Source organism: Carassius carassius, chromosome 2, assembly GCF_963082965.1.
Source record: "Carassius carassius chromosome 2, fCarCar2.1, whole genome shotgun sequence".
Classification (NCBI taxonomy): Eukaryota; Metazoa; Chordata; class Actinopteri; order Cypriniformes; family Cyprinidae; genus Carassius; species Carassius carassius.
The window spans coordinates 16,582,197-16,607,882 of record NC_081756.1 but is presented as its reverse complement, the minus strand read 5'-3'; the positions used below and the strand labels follow the sequence as shown (position 1 = coordinate 16,607,882).

The 25,686-nt window shown below is 37.7% G+C and overlaps 1 protein-coding gene across 1 annotated transcript in view; it reads left to right on the top strand.

Annotated features, from left to right (window-relative positions):
• Positions 1 to 25,686, top strand: part of LOC132104507 (cGMP-inhibited 3',5'-cyclic phosphodiesterase 3B-like) — a 56,042-nt gene that overhangs the window by 20,562 nt on the left and 9,794 nt on the right. The window contains exons 2-3 of the mRNA XM_059510034.1: positions 21,634 to 21,684; positions 24,064 to 24,312. Of these exons, the coding sequence (XP_059366017.1) occupies positions 21,634 to 21,684; positions 24,064 to 24,312 (300 nt within the window). The remainder of the gene's footprint in view (positions 1 to 21,633; positions 21,685 to 24,063; positions 24,313 to 25,686) is intronic.

Here is a 25,686-nt window from a genome sequence, read left to right as displayed (position 1 = left end):
GTTTTTTTCCTTTCAATTATTTTTTTCTGTGGGTATAGTGAATTCCCTGAATAAGACAGTGTGTTCTACCAATCTCAAATGAAGGTGATTTGCGCTTGAGAGCTTTCTATGTTTGGGTTCTTAGGGTTTTTTCTGATTTTTGAACACGGAGGCACCACAGTGATGTGAAAAAGAATGCTTACATTAGATGACATGAGACGACATGCGGCTCTTGACTCTTTAGTCTACTACCTTTTCTTTACAAATTTGGGATCACTCAGACAGTGCTTTATTTTGAAGTGAGTGTTAAGTTGGTCATGGTTCTGATTCATTGAGGAGTGAAGGAGCAGCACGAGTTGAAGGCAGGAAGTCACATCAGGTGTATTTTTAAAATGATTTCTTGGTCTCAGCATGTTTGATGATCTGGCTGTGCATTTAAGTGAATATCAGAAGAATGTCTAAAATAATGAAAAGAAAAATTCTAGTTAGTTTTCGAATAGTAATCCTTTTATTTGTTATTTTTTACCATTTTACAAGTTTTTTTTGTTATGTTTATTTAATGACTAAAATGTGGTGTAAATTTTCAAATTTATTGTCTAATATGTCTAAAGTTTGGGGTTGGTTGGATATAATGTTTGTTTTTTAGGGTTTTCGAAAAAAAATTTGATCACCATGCAAGGCTGTATTTATTTGATCAAGAATACAGTAATGTTGTGAAATGTTGTAATTTAAAATAACTTTTTTCTATTTAATGTATTTTAGTGTCACGCATTCCTTCAGAAATCATTCTAATATGCTGATATGGTGCTTAAGAAACATTTCTTATTATTAATGTTTAAAACATTTGTACTACTAAATATTTTTTTGTGGAAACCATGATCCATTTATATGAAATAGAAATTATGGACATTATAAATGTCTTTACTAGTCAATTTAATGCTTTCTTGCTACTCTCAGAATAGTTTAGTAATTTAGTTAGTTTGCACATCAGAGGGGTGGATGAGGATTTGTTTGGTATGATGGCTGGATTTCTGATTTTTCCAAGTCTTGTTTCTCACATACACACACACACATACATATACAGTGTTCATACACATACGCACACTTTCTCTCTCACACACTCCTGTCATGATTTGGACTCTTGATCCAGAACAACACTCCTATAACAATTCGCTTTGCCAACAAAAGACGATTTTATGTTTCTCGTAAAACAAATCATTACACTAACATTTGGCGACAAGAGGGAATTTTTCAGACACAAAAAAAAAAACAGAAAAAAACTTTGTCTGATATTTTATTATTCTAAAGTGTTTTGTCCAGAATACCCAAATTACCCATGATTTGGGAGAGTACACAGAGTAAACAGCTTGTCAGGTGTAAGATCACGGTAACACGGCTGTGCCAGTGAGTTTGGGGAAGGTTAGCGGGATAGTTCGGTTTACAGACTTGTCTTGATTTACTTTCTTGGACAGCGTTTTGTGTAAGACAGAGAACATGTAAGCGTGAAGTCCTGTTTGTGCATGTGAGATGATCCCACTGTGAAACATGGGCAGGTATTACATACTATGGCTGCACACTTGATGGCTGATCTTTCCTGCCCTGATCTCCTCTTCCTTGTTGTCTGCTGCTCTTTAATAAAAAGACCCCTGCTTAACACTACTGCTACAATCATCAAAAAGCTTTCTATGAAATCTCTTATTGCTGACATTATTTGCCTTTGTCAGTGTGTGCTGTCAAGATACCCGAGGTGAAAAAAACAAAACAAACTAACTAATCAATATCACCATACTTTCCCAGTTGATTTATTACACTAAGAATTTCAAACATTTTTGTATTACATGTTTCCAAAAATTTATAGTTTAAATATGCAAATGTGCATTATCTAATTAAATGTGCTCTAATTTGCATACTTTTCCAGAATAGAAATCTGAATATTCCATAAAGCCAGGTACAAAATTTTTGTTTCATTTTGTTGACACATTATAGTAAAGGTTTTGTTTTTGTTTGTTTGTTTGTTTGTTTTTCCCAGCAGGGATGTTGGATAACTCTTTAATGTTCATTGAATCTGAAAATACTGTCAACAGCCAGAAAAAAAGGTCCATCATGTATTTAGGATAAAAATGTTAAATAAAATCAAACATATTATGAACAAACCCCTTTGTAAAAACATATTGATAGAATGATTCATTTTTGAGAAAATTAACTTTAAATATATGTGATATAGGCTAATTGAAATGCACAGATACGAAAAGATAAGGTGAAACACAATAAACACTTCATGGTGTATTTTTAATGTTTACTTTCCATTAGTCAGAAACTAGGCCAAAATTTCCAAATTGTGCAATAAAGAAAAAAGAAAAAACACACACACACACACACACACACACACACACACACACACACACACACAAAAACAATTGCAACCCTCTACGGACACTTTGGCAATTAAAAAATGGCACAGTTTTTTAAATATCTGAAAGTACATTCCTAATATCAGTAAGTGAAGCATTATAGTATGATATTTAAGTATTATTTAATGATAGAACTTCAGTAATTAGAACTAAAATTTGGTTACCATGAATGAATGCATAGATATTTTAACTGAACATCTTAACTGGGCTGGTGGTGGTGCTTTGTTGGTCATTCAGTGTTTCTTAAAAAAAAAAAAAAAAAAAAAAAAACCCTAACCATAATACTTATAAGATGAAAATAATAATACGAATTCTAGTAATAAGCACATTATAAAACCACTAAGGATTAGTGAGCTACTGGGTTCATGAATATTAATCTGGTTGTGTGCGTTCGCTCGAACTGATTTGCTGAAATCAAAATGTGGACGACAATAGGTGAACACCAGCCAATGAGATTGCTGGTTGCGCATTAGCTCCGCCCACTACCGGAAAACCCGGCAGTTTAAAAATTTACAAGTTTACAAATTTCAACTTCAGCAGAAAATTGGCATGACGCATTGTTCTGTAAGGTGCAGTGTCTGGAGAAGAACCTTTTGTGCCAAGAACCCAGAAATGTCAGCATTTGGCTTTCTGGCATATTTGGGACAAAAGCAGGTAGCCTACAAAGCAGTGAAAATACTTATTGCCACTAGGTTGATTGGCGCAAAGAGTGATGCAATGTGTATATTCACTTCACGTTTGGTGTGAACACACCATTAAAATGTTTGCAGGAGTATGTGGCACAACAATTATGGGAACAGGTGGGAACAAAATGCACATGTTGCGGAAGTGGACGGTAATGGTCAGAAATTCGGCAGGAGCGGGATTAAGAAAACTGAACCGCGCCCTCTACTGGGTATTTTAATTAGCTGTTCCTGGATGCTGTTGTCTACTACAGAAAATAATTGCAATTTATCTCTTAGTTTATATAATATAAAGTTTTTAAAGTATAGTATACCTTAGTTCTCCTGAAGGTTGGTTAAACAGAAGCCTGAAATGCCGTAGCCTGAATATTTTTCTACATGACTTTTTACAGGCCTTAAATACAAATACACACTGTACCCTAGGATAACAAACAAGGTTGTGTGCTCCTATACATCAACAAAAGTTTGACAACGCCCGTCTGTCACGACAAAACTTGATCACTCCCAACATAATCAACAGTGCTGCCTGAACTGAAAGGCCTGTTTCCATTTTTTATACACTACACAGCTAGTCCAGCTACTTTATTTTGCTGCCCAACTAAAATATTATTTACGCGTGACATGAGTGTTGATTGATTGCCATGTATTTTTAGCCATTATGTATTTCTTTTGACAGTTACATCAAAGCCATTTTAATGTTTCTGATCCCCAGATGGGACTGCTACCTATTTGGTTTAAAAAGTGATTTATTATTTTTATTTATCAATTTAATTAGTTTTATTATTTGTAAATGTTTTTTTTTTTGCTATAATTTATAATGTAATGTATATAATGTGTGTGTGTGTGTGTGTGTGTGTGTGTGTGTGTGTGTGTGTGTGTGTGTGTGTGTGTGTGTATTATATATATACACACATACATAAATATGTATATTTATATTGCTTAATATAATTTATTATTTGTTAATTCTAATTATTACTATAATTGATTTATATTACATATAATATCTAATATTTTAATTTATAATATTTTTAACACAAACTATTTATTTATTCATTACATTTTCATATACAATATATAAACATTGCTGTCATGAATTTGTTGCAACCGTTCAGCTGGCTGTAAGTGGCACTACCTGGTTAGTTGCCTCGAGGACATTTGAGTTTGAGACTCCTGATTTACAATTCATTTATTAGATATGACTGATATATGTCTGTAAGAGTTAAGCAGGAAGAACTCACGGTTATATGATCACTTTGATAATCAGTTAAGAAGCCTGTGGCCCAGAGCATCCACTTGTTTGTAAATGATTCACTTGTCAACGGGCGATTTCTCTGGGTTCTCTAACAGATGGCAGCTCGGCGCCGTTCATGGGCTTGTTAGTGACTAGAGATCTGCCGTGTTCCAGAGTGCCTGTGTTTATGTGAGAGGTCTGTCCACACTGATTCCAAGATAAAGCCAGATGTTCCCTTACAAGGCTTCCAGCTTGGGCCTATCTGGCAGCCATGGCCATATCAGGTAGAGTCTTACTGTTGTGCTCTGACTCTCTTTCCCCTGCGCATGTGAGAACGCCTCTCTGCCAGCGTTGTTTGTGTGTTTGGCCTTACTTGACACACATCAGTCTGGCATGAGCTGTGCTCCATGGAGCAAAAAATTCCGGGGCTTGACGTGTTGTATCCAGCATGTTGACGTTTTGGAGACGTTATGGGGTGAAATGTTAACATTGGAGTTCTGGAGAAACTCTGAGGGATCAATTATGCATAAGGCTGTCGTTGTGCTTACATGTGCTTTCTGTTCCATCAAGCTGTAAGGAACAGTGGCCTGTGTTCGTTCAGCCTTCATTTACAAGGCGATTACTGCATAAACGTCTGTCGGTCAGGAAAGACTATGTATTGCCCCTTCCTTTCAAAGTCACTTACATAAAATATATGACTGGCTTCTTGATGGTGACAACAGGGAAGTCAAGCTACTTTCGAGTCAATCTTAGAGGATGTTCTGTAACATTTCTAAACACATTTTTATTGTTCTACTGCATGTCAGCACGTCAGAAAATACACTGATAACTTTCAATAACATCTACTGTATATGGCATCAGACTAATGAAGATGCCAGAAAGAAAATTGTTAAAGGATATGTCAATATTTTCACATTACTGTTTTATTTTATTTTGATTGCTGGTTTAATTAGAATTTAAGTAAAAAGTGCAGTAGTGTAGATTAACATCCAGGTGACATTAGACTAACAAATCTTAGTCTAAGGCACCCTCTAAATTTGTTAAATAATGTTCCAATTCATTTTTTTTAAAGTAATTTAACCATTCACTTATTAATGTATCCATTTATTTATTTATATTGATAGTTAGTTACTACAAATGACTAGAGTTGATTTTGGTTTTGAAGTCAAAAATACAGATAATCCAGACAACACTGGACTAACAAAGTTTAGTCAAGAAGGCCAGAGATAATTTGTTATTATGTATTTCAAAACTGTGTGCATCACAAAGCTCAAGAGGCTTATCATCGAGTGGGGACTGTTGAGGGTGTTCATGACGGTAGGGCACATAGCCAGTGTCCAGAGTCATTTAGACCTGTTTGTGCTGGGTTGAACAGCTGAGGTCTAGGTCAGTAGAGGATACTGGGCGCAGATAAAGCTCAACCCACATGAAATGCCACCTGCCTGAAACTATTAATGGGTGTGTGATTTATTGAGTGCTCAGTGCTGTGCTTTAACTTTGGATCAAACTACCTCTTAGAATCTAATCTCAAATGCACACTGATGGCTTGCATTAACATTGCCGTACGGACGCAATTTGTCCCTAAGCCGCTAAATATATTGGGTACAATAATCTGAATATAAGAGGTTTTATCATAAACCTAAAATGCTAATGTCTTTCCATCTGGCTTGGAGATATTGTATACCTCTTGATCCTGTTGGGATTGTATTTCAACCTTTATTTTGCAATGAAAGGTTCCAGAAAGCAGTAATATATAGAAAGGCAGGGGAGGAGTTTGAATTGGTGGAATGAGGCTGCTTCACCTTCCGTGCTCTAGATTTTTCACACTGTCCTATCAGCCGGAGTTTGAGAGAGTCAGTCAATATGTCACACACGCCCGCTAGAACTCCATGTGCTCGCTGTGGAACAAGACTAGTTTGGATAAGCTTTCAAAACTAACTAAACCTGCTTCAATTTTTGTTGTGAAGGTTTCTTGTTTATTTAGGGATCAAAAGGAAGGTCTAATGGCCCAGGGCCAGTGACTTTAAAGACCAGTTGATGGAAGTTGGTCGTCACTATATTTAATGTTTGTTATTCATGTACATGCCATTGATGATGTTGTTGTTGTTGTTTTTGATGGTTTTTATAGCAAATTGAATATGGTTGTCATATTTCACAAATTAAAATGTCACTAATGTAATGATACAACTGGTAGATTACTTTAAACAAATTACTATTATTTTCCAGCCAATGTGTGGTTTATATGAATTTATAACTTTCGTGGAGTCTCTTCTTCTATGAAAAATATAAATTCTGGTAATAAAAAAGTCTGTATTTATCATATGTTGTAGGGCCAGGGAATATGGGCCAGCAAAAATCTGTATTGTTGAATGCATTTATTTATGTATGTATAATTTAATAATTTTTTCCAAGCGCAAAAGTCTATGTGCTATGTATACTATCTTTCTTTAAAATTCCTAATTTTATTTAGCAAGGATTAATTCATTTTATGAAAAGTAACACTAAAGCTAAAACAGTTGCTATATCAAATAAGTGTTGTTATTTTAAACTTTCTTTTCGTCTGAGAATCCGGAAAATAAAATATCATGGTTTCCACAAAAATATTAAACAGCACATCTGTCTTATATATAAAAATATATATTGTTACAATTGTATTATAATAAATGTATTATAATAAAAAAAATAATAATTCTAAATAATATTTCAGTATTACTGTTTTTACTAGGTTTTTGATAAAATAAATGCAGCTTTAGTGAGCATAAGAAACTTCTTTCAGAAACATTAAAAAGTCTTACCAAACCCAAACTTTTAAACGGTAGTGTATATATTAAGGTAGTGATTTGAAACATACAGAGGGAATTCCGCATTGGTGCTTTTCTTCAGATAATTGTGAATATATGGACCATAACCTGTCTGTGTGGTTAGTTTTGAGCCCATGTTCTCACTGGAGATCTGGTACATTCTGAACACGATTGTATGTGGTTCTTTGTAACTTTTTGTCTTTTTTTTGATGAGTATAAAGCAGAACAAAGCCAAATAGTGATGGGTCATTTAGTCCTGAAGCATACCATTGTGGGGAAAAAGATCATCATTGACGTGATATTGTTGATTTTCCTCAGCTTGTGGCATTTTTGTTGTTCCTGCAAAAACATGTTTGTTATTATGCAAGCTCTACTCAGTCTGGCATGCGGCCAAGAGCCAAAACCTGAATAAAGAGTGAAGAGACAGACACTTTAACACAGTATAGCCTTGTGTATTATCGTAGCTTTTGAACTCTCAAGAAAGATGTGAGCTGCTAAATTGTTCTATTTTTTGTCGTCATGGTGCATTTTTCACAGATTATCATGTTTGAAAGGAAATTCAGAAACACTGCTTGCACACTACTTCATGTGATATTGTTCATTTAATACATTTAACCCAAACTTTGTTAAAACAGAAATTCTGACAGTCCTTCAAAAAAGGGATTTATGTTTTGGTGTAGACTGTATTTCACGGTGTGCTTTAATTTGTCAGTTTTCTTTAGGCTAATTATTAACATTTGATCAGTTTAGTCAGTTTTATTTGCTGTAACATGTCTTATCAGAATCACAAATCAATTTAAAACAAGAAGTCCCACCTCCCAACCGTCTCTGAGTCCAGGAGTAGGACTTGATGGAGGTAGTGTGACTACAGCTCGAGGTTCATTCGCCAGGTGCCACATTTACATGAGCTTGATTGGAAGAGGCAAGGTCAACCTTTGGGAAACCCTTGTTATCTCCTCCAGGGTTCAGCCCTGGTGTCTTCCACTGTTTCCTGTTAAGGTTCTTTGAATGGAGGTGTTGTGGCAGAGGAACACTGTGGACTGAACTGGTTTGTGTCAGCAGCATCTGTTTGTGTTGGAGGCAGATGACCCCAGAGAGGTGAACTATAAATCAGAGAAACTCAGCAGCTGGGTTGTCCCGTTTACATGCATGCTTAAATTTACATTATTTGTATGTATATTTGATCATATCAGCGTACACAAACAGTGATTAACTATTGCTTTCTTTCCCTCAAGTGCCTATTTTCATTTCAGCCCTAAAAAAAAAAGAGCAGCCACTTTGGAGCTCTTTGCTCTTAGCTGTGCCAATACAGCAGAGGGGCAAAGTGGTGCTGTGCAGCCAGCCAGCTGTGCGCAGAGGCAGGGCGAAAGAGAGGGCTGCTCTGATGACCCCGTAAAACATCCCCACCTGTCACAGCACCCACTCTGAGTCTGGTGTTACTGGGACCTGGTTGGTTTGTGAGGGGGGCATGACTGTGACTTTTGTTGATGCTGCCCCGTGATTAGCATTTGACTGTTATGACACTTTTCCATTTTGCTTTTCAAGAGTTCTGCTCATATCATATGTATAATGCGGAAAAAACTGTATGTGCACAGTATACATGTATATAATACTTTCATTCAGCAGTGACACATTCATTTGTTACAACCCTTTTCTATTTCAAATAAATGCTGTTCTTTTCAACTTTATTCATCAACGAATCTTCACAGTTTCCACAAAAATATTAAGCAGTACAACTATTTTCAACATTGATAAGAAAAAGAACTGTTTAAATTAGCAGCAAATAAGCATTTTAGAATGAAGGATCATGTGACACTGAAGAGTGGAGTCATGACAACACAAGAATAAATTACATTTCAAATCAATTTAGATAGAAAACAGTTATTTTTGTTTACAATGGTAATGTTTTTACTCTAATTTTGATCAAGTACAGCCTTGGTGAGCTTAAGAGACTTTTTCAAAAACATACAATCTTACCCCAAACCTCTGCCCAGTTTTGTATGTAAAGTAAATATAGATGTTTTAAAAAATTTTATTTATTTATTTATTTTCAGTATCCCATCATCAGGATTGTTTTTAAGATTTGGTGTCAAAAGACAAACAGAACAAATCTTTTTTGAAAAACAGTCCTTTCTAATGTTTGTTTTCAAATATATAGTTTTGCACATCCCTAGACAGAAAAGGATTCCCTTCCTCCTAGTCTAGCAAATCAGATGCCCTGGCTGACCACTGAATAACCCCACCTCCACAGCCCCCCAAAGTAACACCAAAACAAATGCTGATGGCTAAAGCAGACGCTAGTGAACTCAGACTGAGATTAAGACACCAACACACAATAAACTGGAACAATGATCTCCATCAAGCCGTGGCCCTTGGCCCTTCCGGGTCTTAGTACCGCCAAGCTGTGCCCCCAGGTGGTTTAAAGGAGCTGCCAGCTTGGAAAAGCCCTCCACAAATCGCCTGTAATAACCCGCAAAACCAAGGAAAGACCTCAAGTCGGACACGGTGGTGGGACGGGGCCACTTAGCCACTGCGGACACCTTGGCTGGGTCAGTGGATACACCTTCGCGGGAGACAAGGTGGCCCAGATACTGGACTTCCTTCTGGAAAAAACAGCATTTCTCCAGCTTTGCTTTCAGACCTTCTTTCCGTAGACGGCTCAACACTAGATCCAGACGGTGTATATGATCTTCGACACTAGAAGAAAAAACAATTATATCGTCCAGATATAGTAAAAGGGACTGGCAATGCTGTGCTCCAAACATTCTCTCCATCAGTCGTTGAAAAGTGCTTGGAGCGTTACACAGTCCAAAGGCCATACGGTTAAATTCAAATAACCCAAAAGGCGTACAAAAGGCAGTCTTTGGACGGTCTTGTTCGGTCACAGGTACCTGGTTATACCCGCTAGCCAGGTCCAGCGTGGAGAACCACTGAGCCCCCGATAGTGCATCCAAAGACTCCTCGATGCGGGGGAGGGGGAAGGCATCCTTTCTGGTCCTGCTGTTGAGCTGTCTGTAATCAACACACATACGCAGGCCACCACATTTCTTCCGCACAATCACAATGGGAGAGGCATAGGGGCTACTACTTTCTCGTATGACCTGGCTGTCTAGTAACTGTCGCAGGTGGGCCTTAACAGCATCATAATCAGAAGGGGGGAGACGCCTGTAACGTTGCCTAACTGGTTGGTCATCTAGCAGAGTTATATCATGAGAGATAAGATTAGTACAGCCAAGGTCACCCTCAAAAGCAGAGAACACTGACTCATGTTTTAACAAGAATGCCCTTATCTGTTCTTGCTCAGCCTCCACTAGCACTGACAAATCAAGGGCCTGTATCTGCTCCCTCACTGACTTAGGCCTGACTTCCCCATTAGGAACCTGCATGCTAGCCACAACAGCCTCTATTTCCGGTTGGTCTTCAGAAATGCCCACAGGAAGGCCCTCAACAGTAGCGTGAACCAGTAACCCTAGTGACTGGCGGGGGTATAATATAGCACGTGTAAACCCCACATTGACTACAGGGATAAAAGCTGTACCTTGTTCTACGCGCACTAGCGCAGGCGAAACTAGGAGACCACCAGGTAAAGAGCCGCTAGTTGGTTCCAACAGGACAGCAGGAGCATCACAAAAGTGAGGGGAGCAGGTGGCTGCCACCAATTTTACAGTGCCTCCTGGTATATGAATGGGCCTTCTACCTCTAACTTTAGCTACACCCATTTTGGGTGGGAGAGAGCTGAGCTGGACCCGATGACAATGCTGCAAGGCGTGCCGCCATGGGAGTGAAGCATGAACTACCGGTGGGAGATCAAACAAAGAAGAACCATGTTGGCCAAACAGTTCAGCATAACATTCTTGAATAACATTCATTCCAAGCACACCCGGCACAAGTGGAGGGGTTGGCTGACCTGGGGGATCTTTAACCACTAGCCAACCTCTTTGGGGGATTACCTTCCCTAATACTTCAACTGTTAGCTCAGCATACCCGATATAGGGTATGTCTAGACCATTTGCAGCCCGAAGCTGCAACCAATTACACTGTTGAAGTTTATCCTTGAAATGTTGCACAAAGAAACTCTCCACCAAGGTAGATACCATAGACCCTGTGTCTAAAAGACAACTGACAACTACTCCCCCTACTCTCACAGCTACCTTCGGGCACTGAGCGACAAGGGAGGTTACAGGGTGACTAAAATTGTCCTGATTCTGAGAGCCGCTACCATCCCCTCTCAGCGTGTGGCTCTGCACACTGAAGGGAGCTAGTTTTCCGACTGAGAAACTGAGACAACATTAGCCTGAGCTTGGGCCTGGGGGATGCGATTAGGAGCTACTACTCTCTCATTGTTACACTCTCGAGCGTAGTGACCAGGCTTTAAGCATCGCCTACAAATGACAGTTGACGGCCGACTAACTAGAGGGGGGTGACTGGGGTAGGCTGGGCGAGCTACTCCCTGTAAAGTAGTTAAGGCACTAGTTAAGTGGTTGATCTGTTCTTGTTGCTTCAGCAACATGGAGCGCAGCTCTGCCATTTCTGAACTTGCCATACTAACGGGCGATGAGGCTCTGCCTGGCTGAGTTTTGGAGTACTGCAGAGCACAAAGAGAGGGAACTGAATGACTCCTACCCCTATTAAAGTCACTGGGCCTGCCCTCACACTCCCACCGGATGGCAGCAGCACGCACTTCCAGCATGGACATCCCTGGGGTCTGACGGACAAGTCTCTTCAATTCCCTGCGAAGATCCGAGTCAATAACATGCTCTGCAAACTGGTCACGGAGCAGCATGTCAAACTGGGGTACTGAGTCAGGGGAGACCTGTTTAACTTTATCCATCAAAGAAAAGAGAGCATGTGAGTATTCTTGTAAAGATTCACCATCTAATTGTTTCCTAGAAAAAAAACTTTCTTGTAAGGCAACATAAGACTGGGAACACCCATAAAGTTCTTTGAGAATATTTGCAATCCTTTCCGGGTTTTCCCGATCTGCCCTTGCCCTATAGCGAATCTCATCTTTAGCCTCCCCATCCAGATGGTCAAACATAAAGTAAGCTTTGTCGAGTGCACCCAAATGTCTAGTACGCGCACAAACCTCCACCTCTTCCACCCACTCAACAATGTCAATACCCACCCTACCCCGAAATACAGGACACTTCCGTTCCCTAGGAAGATAAATCAACCGTTCATGGGAAGCTGGGTTGGCAGAATTGTCCGGCTGAGGCGGCGGTGGTTGCTGCTGCTGCAGGCGGCCATTGTCTGCCTGCAGCTGACGGATCTGTTCTCTCAGCTGTTCAACTTCATCCATTACTTCTGCAGAGTAATGCCCACGTTACAGGAGAGGCGGGGGGTAGTCAGTGGCCCTCCCACTGCTCCTTTAAGTCCCACGCCGTGCTCACTGCTGCTTTGCCCTTAACCTATTACTATGCCTTGAAAATCAAAGTATACATAGACAAAAAAAAGGAAAAAAGAAAGAGAAGAAAAAAAAGACACGTCTCTGTGTGCAAGGATCCTGCCGACTACGCCACCTTGTGGCCCGATATATCTTTGACCAGATCTAGATTTAAAGGTTCTTGACTACGCCACCTGGTGCCTCTCACACCAGGATATACTTTGCACCTTAACTGCTAATTATCTAATCGAAGGCAAGCAGGTTCGTAGCAATACACCAAAGATGAACTGAACAGAGACGTGCTTTCAATATAAAAATAGTAACAAAACTTTATTGTACAATAGTATAATACAAGAGTCACATCGTCATACTGGAGGCACAGTATTAAAACGAGAGACTAGACCTGGTATTGGCTGTTACAAGAGACAATACGATTAACAATTTAATTAGAAAATACTGATTCACTGTCAAGGCAGGTTACCTGTCCGGGATACGAGTGACGGATACTGGATACTGTAGCCCACGATCACGTGCACACACACACACACACACACAGGCAGGCACAACCACTACAAGCCAATGATTCAATCAATATTGTGAAGTGCAGATTACCACTACAATACGTGGTGCAGTGCGCGAGGACGGAACCAGGAACCTCTCTTATGAGCAGCTACTCTAGTACTCTAGAAAAAGAAAGAAAATTACAAGAAAGTTATCACTACCAGAGTGGATAGAGAATGTAAAACTATACACCACTAGTACAGCCAATACCATATCAGTCGGACAGATATGTAGACGGAGGCTACAGCAAAATAACCACAATAAAAAAGAAAAGAAAAGATATCTATAAAACTTAATTTGGGCAAGGCAAAGCAGCAGGAGCAATCTGTCTACAAACACAAAATCATTAAATTTAGTGCTTGATATACACAATGCACAAATAGTCCTGTAGCATCGCAAACATTTCATAAAAACATTATTTTCTTTTACCTCAATGTAGACATACGAACTGACACAGCGGAAAAACAGCCCTTTGCGCCAGTCTTCACAATCCTACATAACAGTTGTTACACACAGCATATTCATCAAATACATTTATATTAAGAGTTGACAATAAAACACAGTCATGCATTACGTCCGGGCAACACAATCAGACTCCTTTTACATGTGTTCAATGCTTTTAGTCCTAACACACTGGATCTACCCGTAACACAATAAACAAACATTTACCTTCTTAATGTTGCTGCTTAGTTGCGGTACAGCGACCTGGCAGGTGCATTGCCCAAGACCTGTGCGCAAATGTGCTCATTAAAATGCATGTCCCAGCAATGACACCCACGTTATGATTATCAGTAAAATGCACAAATAATACCTTCAGTAATACACAGCACGATTACCCGGAAGCATCTGGCAATCAGTCAAACACCTATTTTCCAATAGCCCAGTCTTAGATACAATATAAATGCTTAGCTTGCTACATCATATAAACATTTACCATACCTTCGTTGCACAGGAAAACCACATACCCAAGCAGTAACAAAATGTATCTGAACACCAGAGAATCTCTCTAAGCCCAACAGTGCAGACTATTTTATAGGAACTGACCTAGACGCAAATGAGTTGTTTAGCCACTCACGGCTAGCTGGGTGACGTCAGAGGACTACCGTAGCTGCAGAGGGACAAACTTCAACAGGACAGCGAATACTCTGACGGTTACAAATGTCTTAGAGCTTAACTGTGTTCCAGATCCAAATCAGATTAGTTCTTGTGATGTTTAGATTGTCATGTTTTGCAAAAAGAGACAATAAGCCATTTTGAAGATCATTGTCTTAACTGCAGAGAGAAGAAAAGCCATCAAAATCATCATGACGCCATTGTGGGGAAATGCTTTCAAACCCTCCCTTTGGAACGACTCTCCATCATCACCCCATAACCAGTTTTAATAATTTATAAAACTGCAACTAGTGCATCAACCCATTTACAGCATCTTTGTTTTAGAGCACCTTATAATGACTTGCATCATTTCCTGGAAGACTGTAATCACACAATCACCATCAAAGCTTTTCGGCCAAATGGAACATTGGAAGCTTGTAGCCGGCTCGGTCTGTATCTGCAACTACCCTCAGTAGTTTGTAGAGAAGTGATCCTCCCGTGTGAAAAGCTCAGGGCGGTGCGGTATCTCCTCATTCCCCTCCGTGAAGGGAATGTTCCACAGGCCTGCCAGCTCATCTTGATAGCATAACCCTCTTCCCCAGTCTCTCTCCTGTCCGTCAGAGTCCTGACACCAGTGACTGAGAGCCAGACATAATCACTGCTCAGCATGAAGTCTCTGACTGCTTTCCAGAAGAAGGCATAACTCTGTAATGACCAGGACTGTGAGCCATTAAGTGTTGGTTGTACCCAAGTTCAAAGACCAAAGTATTGATATTGAAGATGCTTGGGTAAATATCTCTCAGATAATTATGTTTTGCAACAAAAATGTTTCAGGTTGCTGTACACGCACGGATTAATTAATTAATAGGGTGTGAGATGCTTTTTCACTAGTTCCTGTTTTAAGTGGAAGCTCTCTTGATTTTGTGGTGTTACTTAAAAATCTGAATTGATTAAAATGTATTCTTCACCAGTGCACCGTTTTCCTGGAGAACATGAAATGTGCAGTTCAGATCAATGAGGCCGAAAAGTCATAATGTTCAATGTGAAATGCGATCGTCTCTGGGGGTCAGATGAGACTTGAGAAATGGCCAGTGACCTTGTCTTTGTGAGACTGGCTGGAATTGACTGCAGAGTAGCCAGGACTTTCCCACACTCACAGCTGCTGCAGAAAAGCTGAGCCGTGAGGGGCGTTAGCCTGCACTGACGTCAGCTCTCTGACACCCACAGGAACACAAACTGGGACACATTCATCTCTGCTACACACACACTTCTGCTACATCCATGATAGGGCTGTTTGAAATCACTCATCGTTTTGTACATACAGTACAGACCAAATTTTTTGTACATGGTATTTTTGGTGGCATACTAATCCTGGCATTTGTATTACTCCATTTTAAAGCTTTCATCTACATAATAACCTAGTTTTGTGTGAGCCACCTTATATGCTAAAATCTTTACTTGGATCAAATTTTGTTGTATATACTCTGCCATTCAAAAGTTTGGGATTTAATTTTTTTTAAGTCTCTTATGCTCACCAAGGCTACACAGATCCTTAAAGTCTTAATCAAAAAGACAGTAAAACAGTAATATTTTGAAATATGATTCCTATTTTGAAACATTTTATTCTAGTTTTAATTCATTCCAGTGATGATTAATGTTTTTTTTTTCATTACCACAATATTCAGTGTCACATGATCCTCCAGAAAACATTCTAATATGCTAATTTGGTGCTTGAAACATTTCTTACCTACAGTATTTATTAATCTTAAATGTCAATGTTTACATACTAATAGATTTTTATTACATTAAAGTTGTATAATGCAACATTAGTTGATGTATTACGAACTAACGTGAATTAAAAAAATATTTATAACATATTAACCTAAATTAATAAATAAAAAATGTAAAAAGTAACAGTATATATAGAAAATGTACACTAGTCATAATAGTATATGTGTCATATAGTAATAATATATATATACACTTACTATTAAAAGTTTGAAAGATTTAAAGAAAAAAAATAATAATAATACTTTCACCAAGGATGCATTAATGTGATCAAAAAGACTTTTGTATTTTAATAAAATCTACAAAATAAATTCTGTTCTTTTGAATGTTCTATTCAAAGAAAGTATCACAGTTTTCACAAAAATCAGCAGCATATCTGTTTTCAGCATTGTAATAATGAAAAAATATAGTTTATTGTTAGTTTATGTTGCACTATTGCATTACACAATGTTAATGTGTAGAAGCCTATTGTAATGTGTTACGGGGAAAAGCTTTCAAAGTTACCCATACATGGTATCAATAAATACATGCTTGTCATTTCCTGTGTTGCATATCAGGCCATATTTTCATTGTCTTCAATCTCAGATCACGCAGCATTTGCTTATAACAAACTTCACCAAACTGTTTGCTGTGTTTTTAATCAAATAAGACCGGTTTCTCACTTTCATAAAATCATGGCGTACAGACTGGTGTTTCTCTTCTGTCTCTGTAAAGTGATCTGTGTTCATCAGCGGTTGGTTCACTGGCTGGTCTGTTGTGTGTTGATGAAGCTCTTGACTGGCTCTGTGTAGTTCTGTGGCTTTTATGATGCTGTTTGTGTTTGGCCAGCCCTGGTTGGCCTCTTGGTTTTGGTGTGCAGTTATTTAGCCACTCGACTGAGATTCTCTCAAACACACAAAGCTCTTGTACTCTCCATCTCACGTTGATGCTCTCATAGTGACAATTTAGTACCGGAAGTTCAGTTTTTTTTTTTGTATTGTTGACAATTCATTTTTATTTTATCTCATTGTCAGCACAGTTCCCACATGTCATTTGTGTCTGTTCACATTAGGTTTACGCAAAGTGTGATGTTTTTGACCTTATGTAGGCGAATGTCTGCAGACTAGAGTCTACTTTTGAGTGTTTTAACGGTTTCGGTGCTTTGTAATGCAAATACTGTATGACACATTTTTCCCACAATGCAGGTTTCTGTCCTTAAAAGAACTAGACTCTCTGTTTTTTGCCTGTGGGTCAGGTTAAAGGAATGTAAATGTACATGTATGGGTGTTTTGCCTGCTGTTTTTTGCTTGTGTTTTAATCAGACAAAATGGTCAGTGAGTCCAGAGATGATTTTTTGTTCTGTCCAAATCTGTTTGTAAAAACTGATTAAATGCAGTTTGTCAGCAGTATGGAATTTTATATTTATTTATTTTAAGAGAAATTATTCATTTTATTCATCAGGATGCAAGTGTCAACAAATACTTTTTACATTTGTAAAAAATGCTCTATTTTAAATAACATGCTGTTCTTTTGAACTTTTTATTTATCGAGGAATCCTGAAAAATGAATCACAGTTTCCACAAAAATATTTGTTTTTAATATTAATAAGAATAAAGGTTTCTTGAGCTCCAAATCAGCATATTACAATGAAAGATCGTGTCACACTGAAGACTGGAGCAATAACTGCTGAAAATGTAGCTTCGCCATCACAACAATCTGGAAACTACAACATTTTAGAATATATTAAAATAGAAAACAGTTATATTAAATGATATTATATTTTACAGTATACATACATACACACACACACACACACACACACACACACACACACACACATATATATATATATATATATATATATATATATATATATATATATATGTATGTTTTTATCAAATAAATGCATCAGTGGTTAGCATAAAAGATAATTCTTTCAAATACATTGTAGGTAAAAATTCAGATTTGATATTTTGATTTATATCAAAGCTAACAAATGGTGCAACTCTAGTAAGACATCTCAATATTCATGAGATTTTCTTTTTGCTTTATTTACTATTTGATACTTTTTTGAGAATGCACACTCACATGGAGTCAATGTTAGACCTTTTACAGGTGTTTACACCTGGTAGTTACATTAATCTTAAGTGTGTCTCCTGTGACCGCTTGTGATCGGATTTCATGACTACATACATCACTGACTACGTCAGAGTGTAAAACGAAAGTCTGCTTACTGTTACTCTCAAATATACATGCATTTTAATTAAAAAAAACCCCTGATGTTTGTAAGTGGAATTGTCTTTTTAAAAAGAGTATTTGTGTTAACATGACCTCAGCTGTGTTTCACTGCATCTCAACATCAGTCATTTTATCTCAAATATTTTTGAAAGAAGAGGCTTATGCTCACCGAGGTCTTAAACACAGTAAAAACAGCAACATAGTGAAATATTATTTCAGTTAAAACTATTGTCTGATTCAATTTGAATACATTTTGAAATGTAATTCATTTCTGTGATGGCAAATTAATGCAGAATTTTCAGTGGCCATTACTACACAGTCTTCACTGTTACAAGATCCTTCGGAAATCATTCTAATATGCTGATTTGCTTATAAAAAGTACAGTATCATTATGAATGTTGAAAACAAGTTGTGCTGTTTATTTATTTATTTATTTATTTTGTAGAAACCATTTCTTTACTGTCACTTTTGCTCAATGTAACCCACACCTCACTAAAATCTTGAAGACCTCAAACTTTTGGCTGGATTAGCAGTTACACTCCAAATGCAATGTGAGAGCACATTTATTTTCAACGATGTACAGGATAGCTCACAAAGGGACCCTTTTTTTATTCACCTGCATTTAATGCTATTCCCTTCACCCAAACAGTTTGTAATACCAGGCATACCGGAGTCAAAATATTGTGACATATTCAAGGAAGCAGATTTTATGCAAATCTGACCCACCTTTATTTTTCTGTTAATCTCTGTCCCATCTGTGAAGTTTACTAGTTCAACAGACCATAAAGAACAAAAGTAGAGAGATTTGCCCTGTGTAACTCCCTGAAATTGTGGGGCATTCAGAAGGGGCGAGACTTCATGAGGCTGTGTTCATGTACGTATGTCACTCGATGCCACATGCTTGATTTAATGGGAACGTATGTAACAAGTCTGATGTTGAGTGGTCATTCTGACCACCATAACCTTCCCTGTGAAAAAGAGAGAGAGCATCAGACACCTTTTTCTGACGCATTTCTCCTCTGTCTATTTGCCGCCATCCTGGTTGCAATGACGTTTGTACTATTGTTTGCTGGCCTCTCTCAGGTTGCCATGGCAGTGCTTATTTGCCATACTAAATGTCTGATGGAGTTAAAATGCTGACAGCTAACAGTGATCATCTCTGTCCGACAGCAAGAGGCCACTGTGTCCACATCATAATATAATCCCATTCCAAACATGGAATCAAGTCATTTAAACTCCATTGAGTCGTCTTTTGTGTGTCGGGATGGTTTAAGGTTTTTTTTTTGTTCAGTTAAAGCAGGTAAGTGTGTTTCCATCAGCTACATCTGTTGCTCTCTGAGTCTGTGGTCATGTCTTTTGGACAGATCTGAGTGCCTGAGAGTGCTGCTGGTTTTAAAGATCAGAGCTTCTGGAAGTGACACATGACACGGCCAGCGCAGGTGCAGGTGCAGGAGACTTCTGCTCTGGGTGTTGTGTGGAGAGCAGGCTCTTCTGGTGCATATCACCAGTACTCCCCCATGTGGTCTAAAGCTGCATTGTCATTCAAGATGAGTTTAACATGGTGAACCGCTTACATACAGTGGCATGCGGAAGTTTAGGAACCCCTTGCAGAATCTGTGAAAATGTGAATAATTTTCAAAAAACGAGAGATCATACTAAATGCATGTTATTTTTTTATTTAGTACTGTACTGAGTAAGATATTTTACATAAAAGATGTTTGCATATAATCCACAAGACGAAAAAAAAAAAAAAGATGAGATTATTAAAATAACCCCATTCAAAAGTTTGGGAGCCCTTAGTTCTTAATACTGTGTTCTGTTATCTGATGATCCACGACTGTCTTTCTGTATTGTGATGGTTGTGCATGAGTCCCTTGTTTGTTCTGAACAGTTAAACAGAACTGTTCTTCAGAAAAATCTTTAAGCTAATTAATGCATCTTGTTTCCTTCTGGAGCATCAGTGAACGTTTGAACCTTTTTTAATAGTTGTATTTGGTGCCCCAATTGTATCTCAAAACAGTCACTGCTGGAAAGGGTTCAGATATGCAAAGATGCTGGAAAATTGAAGAATCTGCAGGACCTTAAAGATTTTTCTGAAGACCCGTTGGATCATCCAGGTAACAGCACACAGTATTAAGAACCAAGGGTTCCCAAACTTTTGAATGGGGTTATTTTAATAATTACAGCCATTTTTTGTGTTGTGGACTAAATGTAAACATATTTTATGTACAATATCTTACTCAGGACAGTACTGAATAAAAAATAACATGCATTTAGTAAGATCTCTCTTATTTTGTTAAAATTATTCACATTTTTACAGATTCTGCAAGGGTTACCCAAACTTTGGCATGCAACTGTATGAGCCGTTGTTGGCCGGAACTCTCTCAAACTTTGCTCGTCTGATTTTTTTAGAACTGTGACATGTTACTGTTTTTATAATGATGTTGAACTATTGTTAATTTGTGTATTTTTTTTGCTAAATTCATTTATGCCAGTTTCCCCTTTTAAAAAAGTTTTCCACATCCCTGAAAGAAAAGATTTTTGTTGTAAACAAAAGTAAACCAGACTTTGTGGAAAAATAAATAAATGATAAAATATGGCTCATTGTTATAAAATCCTTAATTTTAAACAACATTTTTCTAATTCTTATAAAAGTATAGGCCTTCTTGTATAGGCCATATTGTCTTCTAAATAATCTGAGGCCATAAAACGGCATGGAATATTTGTCCTTTAAAACAAATTTATCACTTTGTAGGACTGTAGAATTTTTGTGCTGCAAAAAAATATAACAACAATTGCCAGAAATGTATTTACTTATTAGTTATAACACCTAAAATCTAGACTTTTGTTGCTAAATGTGTTGATTGTGATTGTGGCAATTTTGTTTTGAGGTTTGGGCCTCTAATTTGGTATATAATGGATTAGTTACATTTTCAAAAGTCTGCAAGACTACTCGATCATATTTTTTATATATTTAGACAACTTGTTTTTCATTGTAACTGTAAAAGTAGCTTTGCTATTCCATGATACTAGAAAACAGACAGTCTACGAGCTATCTTGGTGATAGTGTTGTGGGACTTGGCTTCTGTTGGGTGACTTGCCTCTGAGCCTTTGAGCCAGATAACGTGGAAATGCAGTCAAATGACGTAGTTTGGCTAGATAAGATCTGCGAGCGCTATTGTTGACGTCTCATTGTGGTTACAGTGGTTTTCTTTTCTGTCTTTTTTTACCCTGCAAGCACCAGAAAGGTTTTCGTTCAGCAGCTTTCAGCACATAAGAAGCATTGCTCAGGTGTTGACAAAACCTTCACTCATACTTCAAATGGATGTTCAAACCAATACCTAGAAATGTGTTTATTTTTACATGGTTAAAGGCACTTCAGCAACATAAAAATAACTCCCTTTAGCTGCTTCTTTGTCTTAACTTTCCATAGGTTTTGTGCAGGGTGGCAGTCGTGAATGAAATGTGCTGTTTTTTGTCCTTTTAGATGATCCTGTGGGACTGGGACCTGAAACAATGGTACAAGCCACAATATCAGGTCAGTTCTACTCCTGCTTAACTTTTCAACACGTTTGAGTGTTTCATCAGCACAATTTATGTAAGGTTTATTAGGTAAGTGCAATCTCATGACATTCTGGCTCAACTAGCCAATATCCAGGGCACTCAAGTACATTTGTTTTTAATTCACTTTTTATGAACCTTTGTGATGTTCTTCTGTTAGTAACACTTTACAAGAAGGTTCATTAGTTAACTACTTTATTTAACATGAACTAAGAATGAACTATTCTTCTACATCATTTATTAATTTAAGCTTATGTTTATTTCAGCATTTACTAATGCATTATTAAAATCATAAGTTGTGCTTGAAAACATTAGTTAATGCATCATAAATTAACATGAACTAACAGTGAACAACTGTATTTTCATTAACTAACGCGAACAAAGATGAATAAACTCTGTAATAAATGTATTGTTCAGTGTTTGCTCATGTTAGTTTATACATTAAAGGGATACTAAACCCCAAAATTCAAATGTTGTCATTAATCCATTACCCCCATGTCGTTCCAAACTCATAAAAGCTTTGTTCGTCTTTGGAACACAATTTAAGATATTTTGGATGAAAACCGGGAGGCTTGTGACGGTCCCATAGATTGCCAAGTTAAGTTAAACTGTCTAGGTCCAGTAAAGTATGAAAAGCGCCGTCAGAACAGTCCGTCTGCCATCTGTTCAACCATAATGTTATGAGGCGACAAGAATATTTTTTGTAAGCAAAGAAAACAAAAAATAACGACTTTATTCAACAATTCCTTTGTCAGCAATCTCCTCTGTGTCTCACCATATCACCGTATACTGCATATGCTCTTCTGTATCAGCCGCACCATGTGGATGCTCTGTGTCTACATGTATTTAGCTTTGATTTGAAAGAAAACAGTGCATCCTTGTGGCGCGCCATTTTGTTTTCTTTGCTTACAAAAGGTATTCTCGTTGCTTCATAACGTTATGGTTGAACCACTGATGGCAGATGGACTAATCTGATGATGTCTTTCATACTTTTCTGGACCTTGATAGTGTAATTTACTTGGCAGTTAATGGGACAGTAACAAACCTCCTGGTTTTCATCCAAAATATTTTAAATTGTGTTCCCAAGACGAACGAAGCTTTTACAGGTTTGGAACAACATGGAGTTGATTGATTAATGACAAAATTTTCATTTTGCAGTGAAATATCTCTTTAACTATCATTAACTAATGGAATCTTATTGTAAAGTTTTAACGAATGTATAAAATGGAAATAATTTAATAAAATGTATTTAAAAATGATTGGTATGATGAATTTTTTATTTGATTTTTTTTTTTTCTTTTAGTAATCATTCATTCAGAATGTATGGTTCTAAATGTTAAATACATTTATGTTTTATAAATACTGTATTATATTATATTATATTATATTATATTATATTATATTATATTATATTATATTATATTATTTGTATGAGAATTTTATTTTATAATGCTTTATATACAGCCCAGAATAACAGAGTAATGTTTGTAGTCTCACTTTCTCTTTGTCTGAATGAGCCTCATATCATCCATCTTGATGACAGTTTGTAGCCTGTTAGCATGCTGAGGCCTGTAGCCCCTCCATCTGCCCGCTGCACATAACTGCGGCTGACTTGCAAGTGGATAACCCTCATTCTGGCTCATATAAAGCTTGCCAAATGATGTCAAAGCCTGGAGAAAGTGCTCACTGTGCACTTTTACCACACACGTGTGAGCATGCACACACGCAGGTTGCAGCAGTGCTGCCACTCTACTTTATTACTTACATATTACTTACAAAAAAATGATGTAGGTCTGAATTAAATAATCAATAAAAAGAGCTCAGCATGTGCACACAAAATGGATAAAAATGGATTAAGACTAGCTGAGTTCATAGATACCCAGAGTTCTTCCTGTAATATCATTATGAACGGTTCCTTTTTTCTGCTGAGTGGATATGATCAAAAACTGTCTCTGCTACTTGCCTGGAATTATCAAATGGATGGCTCCGAGAATGAGTCATTCTTTGCTACAGTTACTACTGGCACAACTCTGGAGCAGTGGGATGACATGCTGCACGTTCCTGTAGCTCAGTCATTGTAACAACGCCAAAGTCATAGATTTGATTCCCAGGGAATGCATTAACTGATCAAATGTGTAGCTTTAATGCAAGTCACTTTGGGAAAAAGTGTCTGCCAAATGCAAATGTAAAGGTAAATGTTTAAAATCCTGCTGTACTTCTAAAATGACCACAAGGAGGCAGTAGATGTCTCAAAAACAGATATGGACAGGGTAAATCTCTGCTTCTTTGTGCATCAATTTCTTGATTTTGAATTCTACACTATGGATGTTGTAATATGTACTTTTTGTGTACTTAGGGTGCAGTGAGTGGGAGTGGCGTGGATCTCTCTGTGATAAATGAGGCCAGAAACCTGGTCTCAGACCTGCTGATGGACCCATCTCTCTCACCCCACGTGCTCTCTTCACTGCGCAGTGTCAGTAGCCTCATGGGAGCTTTCTCTGGGTCCTGCCGGCCCCGGGTCAACCCCTTCACCCCTTTCCCCGGCTTCTACCCCTGCGCTGAGATAGAAGACCCTTCAGAGAGAGGAGAGAGAAAGCCACTGAAGGTAGGTGAGCAGCAGTGTTGGGGATCCTTGCTGAGCTACAAGTCACTCAAAATCTGAAGTAGTGTAACTGCAGTCAAGCTACACTTTTGAAAAAGTAATCCGCTACATACAAGCTACTAATAAAAAGCAGCTCTGCTATATTGTTGTTGCTCTAGGGCCAATAGTTATATATTTATAGTGACTGTGATGTGACATACAACCAAGTATCTGAATTGGTGCACTACATTTAACTCGTCCAAAGTGCACACACACACCCGGAGCAGTTGGGGTTCGGTGCCTTGCTCAAGGGCACCTCAGTCATGGTACTGAGGGTGGAGAGAGCACTGTACAATCACTCCCTCCACCTACAACCACTCGAACTCACAACCTTTGTATTACGAGTCCAACTCTCTAACCATTAGGCCATTTTTCTGTGCACTGCTATTAAAATTATGGCCAGTGCTGGTAAGCTGATAATTATATACATTTTATGGCTGATTACTGATGAAAAAGGTCAATTCTGTACTATTTTGTATAAATAAATTACTATTTAAACACTAAAAAGTAAATTCAGTGGTTTTAAATGCTTAAAGTGAATTTAGGCATCACAGCATTATAATGTACAGTCGACTATTTTCTATGACATTTGCACTTAACAGTGTTACAATGTTATTGTACTTAAAAGCTAAATAAGCCAATAATATGGGAAATGTGGCACAATTACATTTCCATTATGAGCCATTGTATATCCAATATAGAAAATACCAATAAAAATTCTAATATCAGTCGATAACAATTGGAAAAAACGTACACTATCATTTAAAATTTTGGAGTCAGCAAGATATGAAATATCTATGAAATTATATATATATATATACACACCGTATTTTTCTGACTTTAAGTCGCACCTGAGTATAAATCGCATCAGTCCAAAAATACGTCATGATGAGGAAAAAAACATATATAAGTCGCACTGGACTATAAGTCGCATTTATTTAGAACCAAGAGAAAACATTACCGTCTATAGCCGCGAGAGGGCGCTCTATGCTGTTTAGTGTAGACTACAGGAGCACTGAGCAGCATCTCTGGCAGCATAGAGCGCCCTCTCGCGGCTGTAGACGGTAATGTTCATTTCTCTCGGTTCATGTCAAATTAATTTTGATAAATAAGTCGCACCTGACTATAAGTTTTAACATTGATAATAATAAAAAAAAAATATTTTGGCCGTCAAATCAAATTAAAGAACGTCCAAATGGAACACTTTACTAGAATGAATAATACTTTTTAATATTACAAATGAGAAAGAGAGCGAGAGAGAGAAAGGGATGAGAAGGCAGTTTAGGAGAGTGTTTTAAAATATTGCCTCAACTTGGGTCTAAGTGAGCAATACAGTGG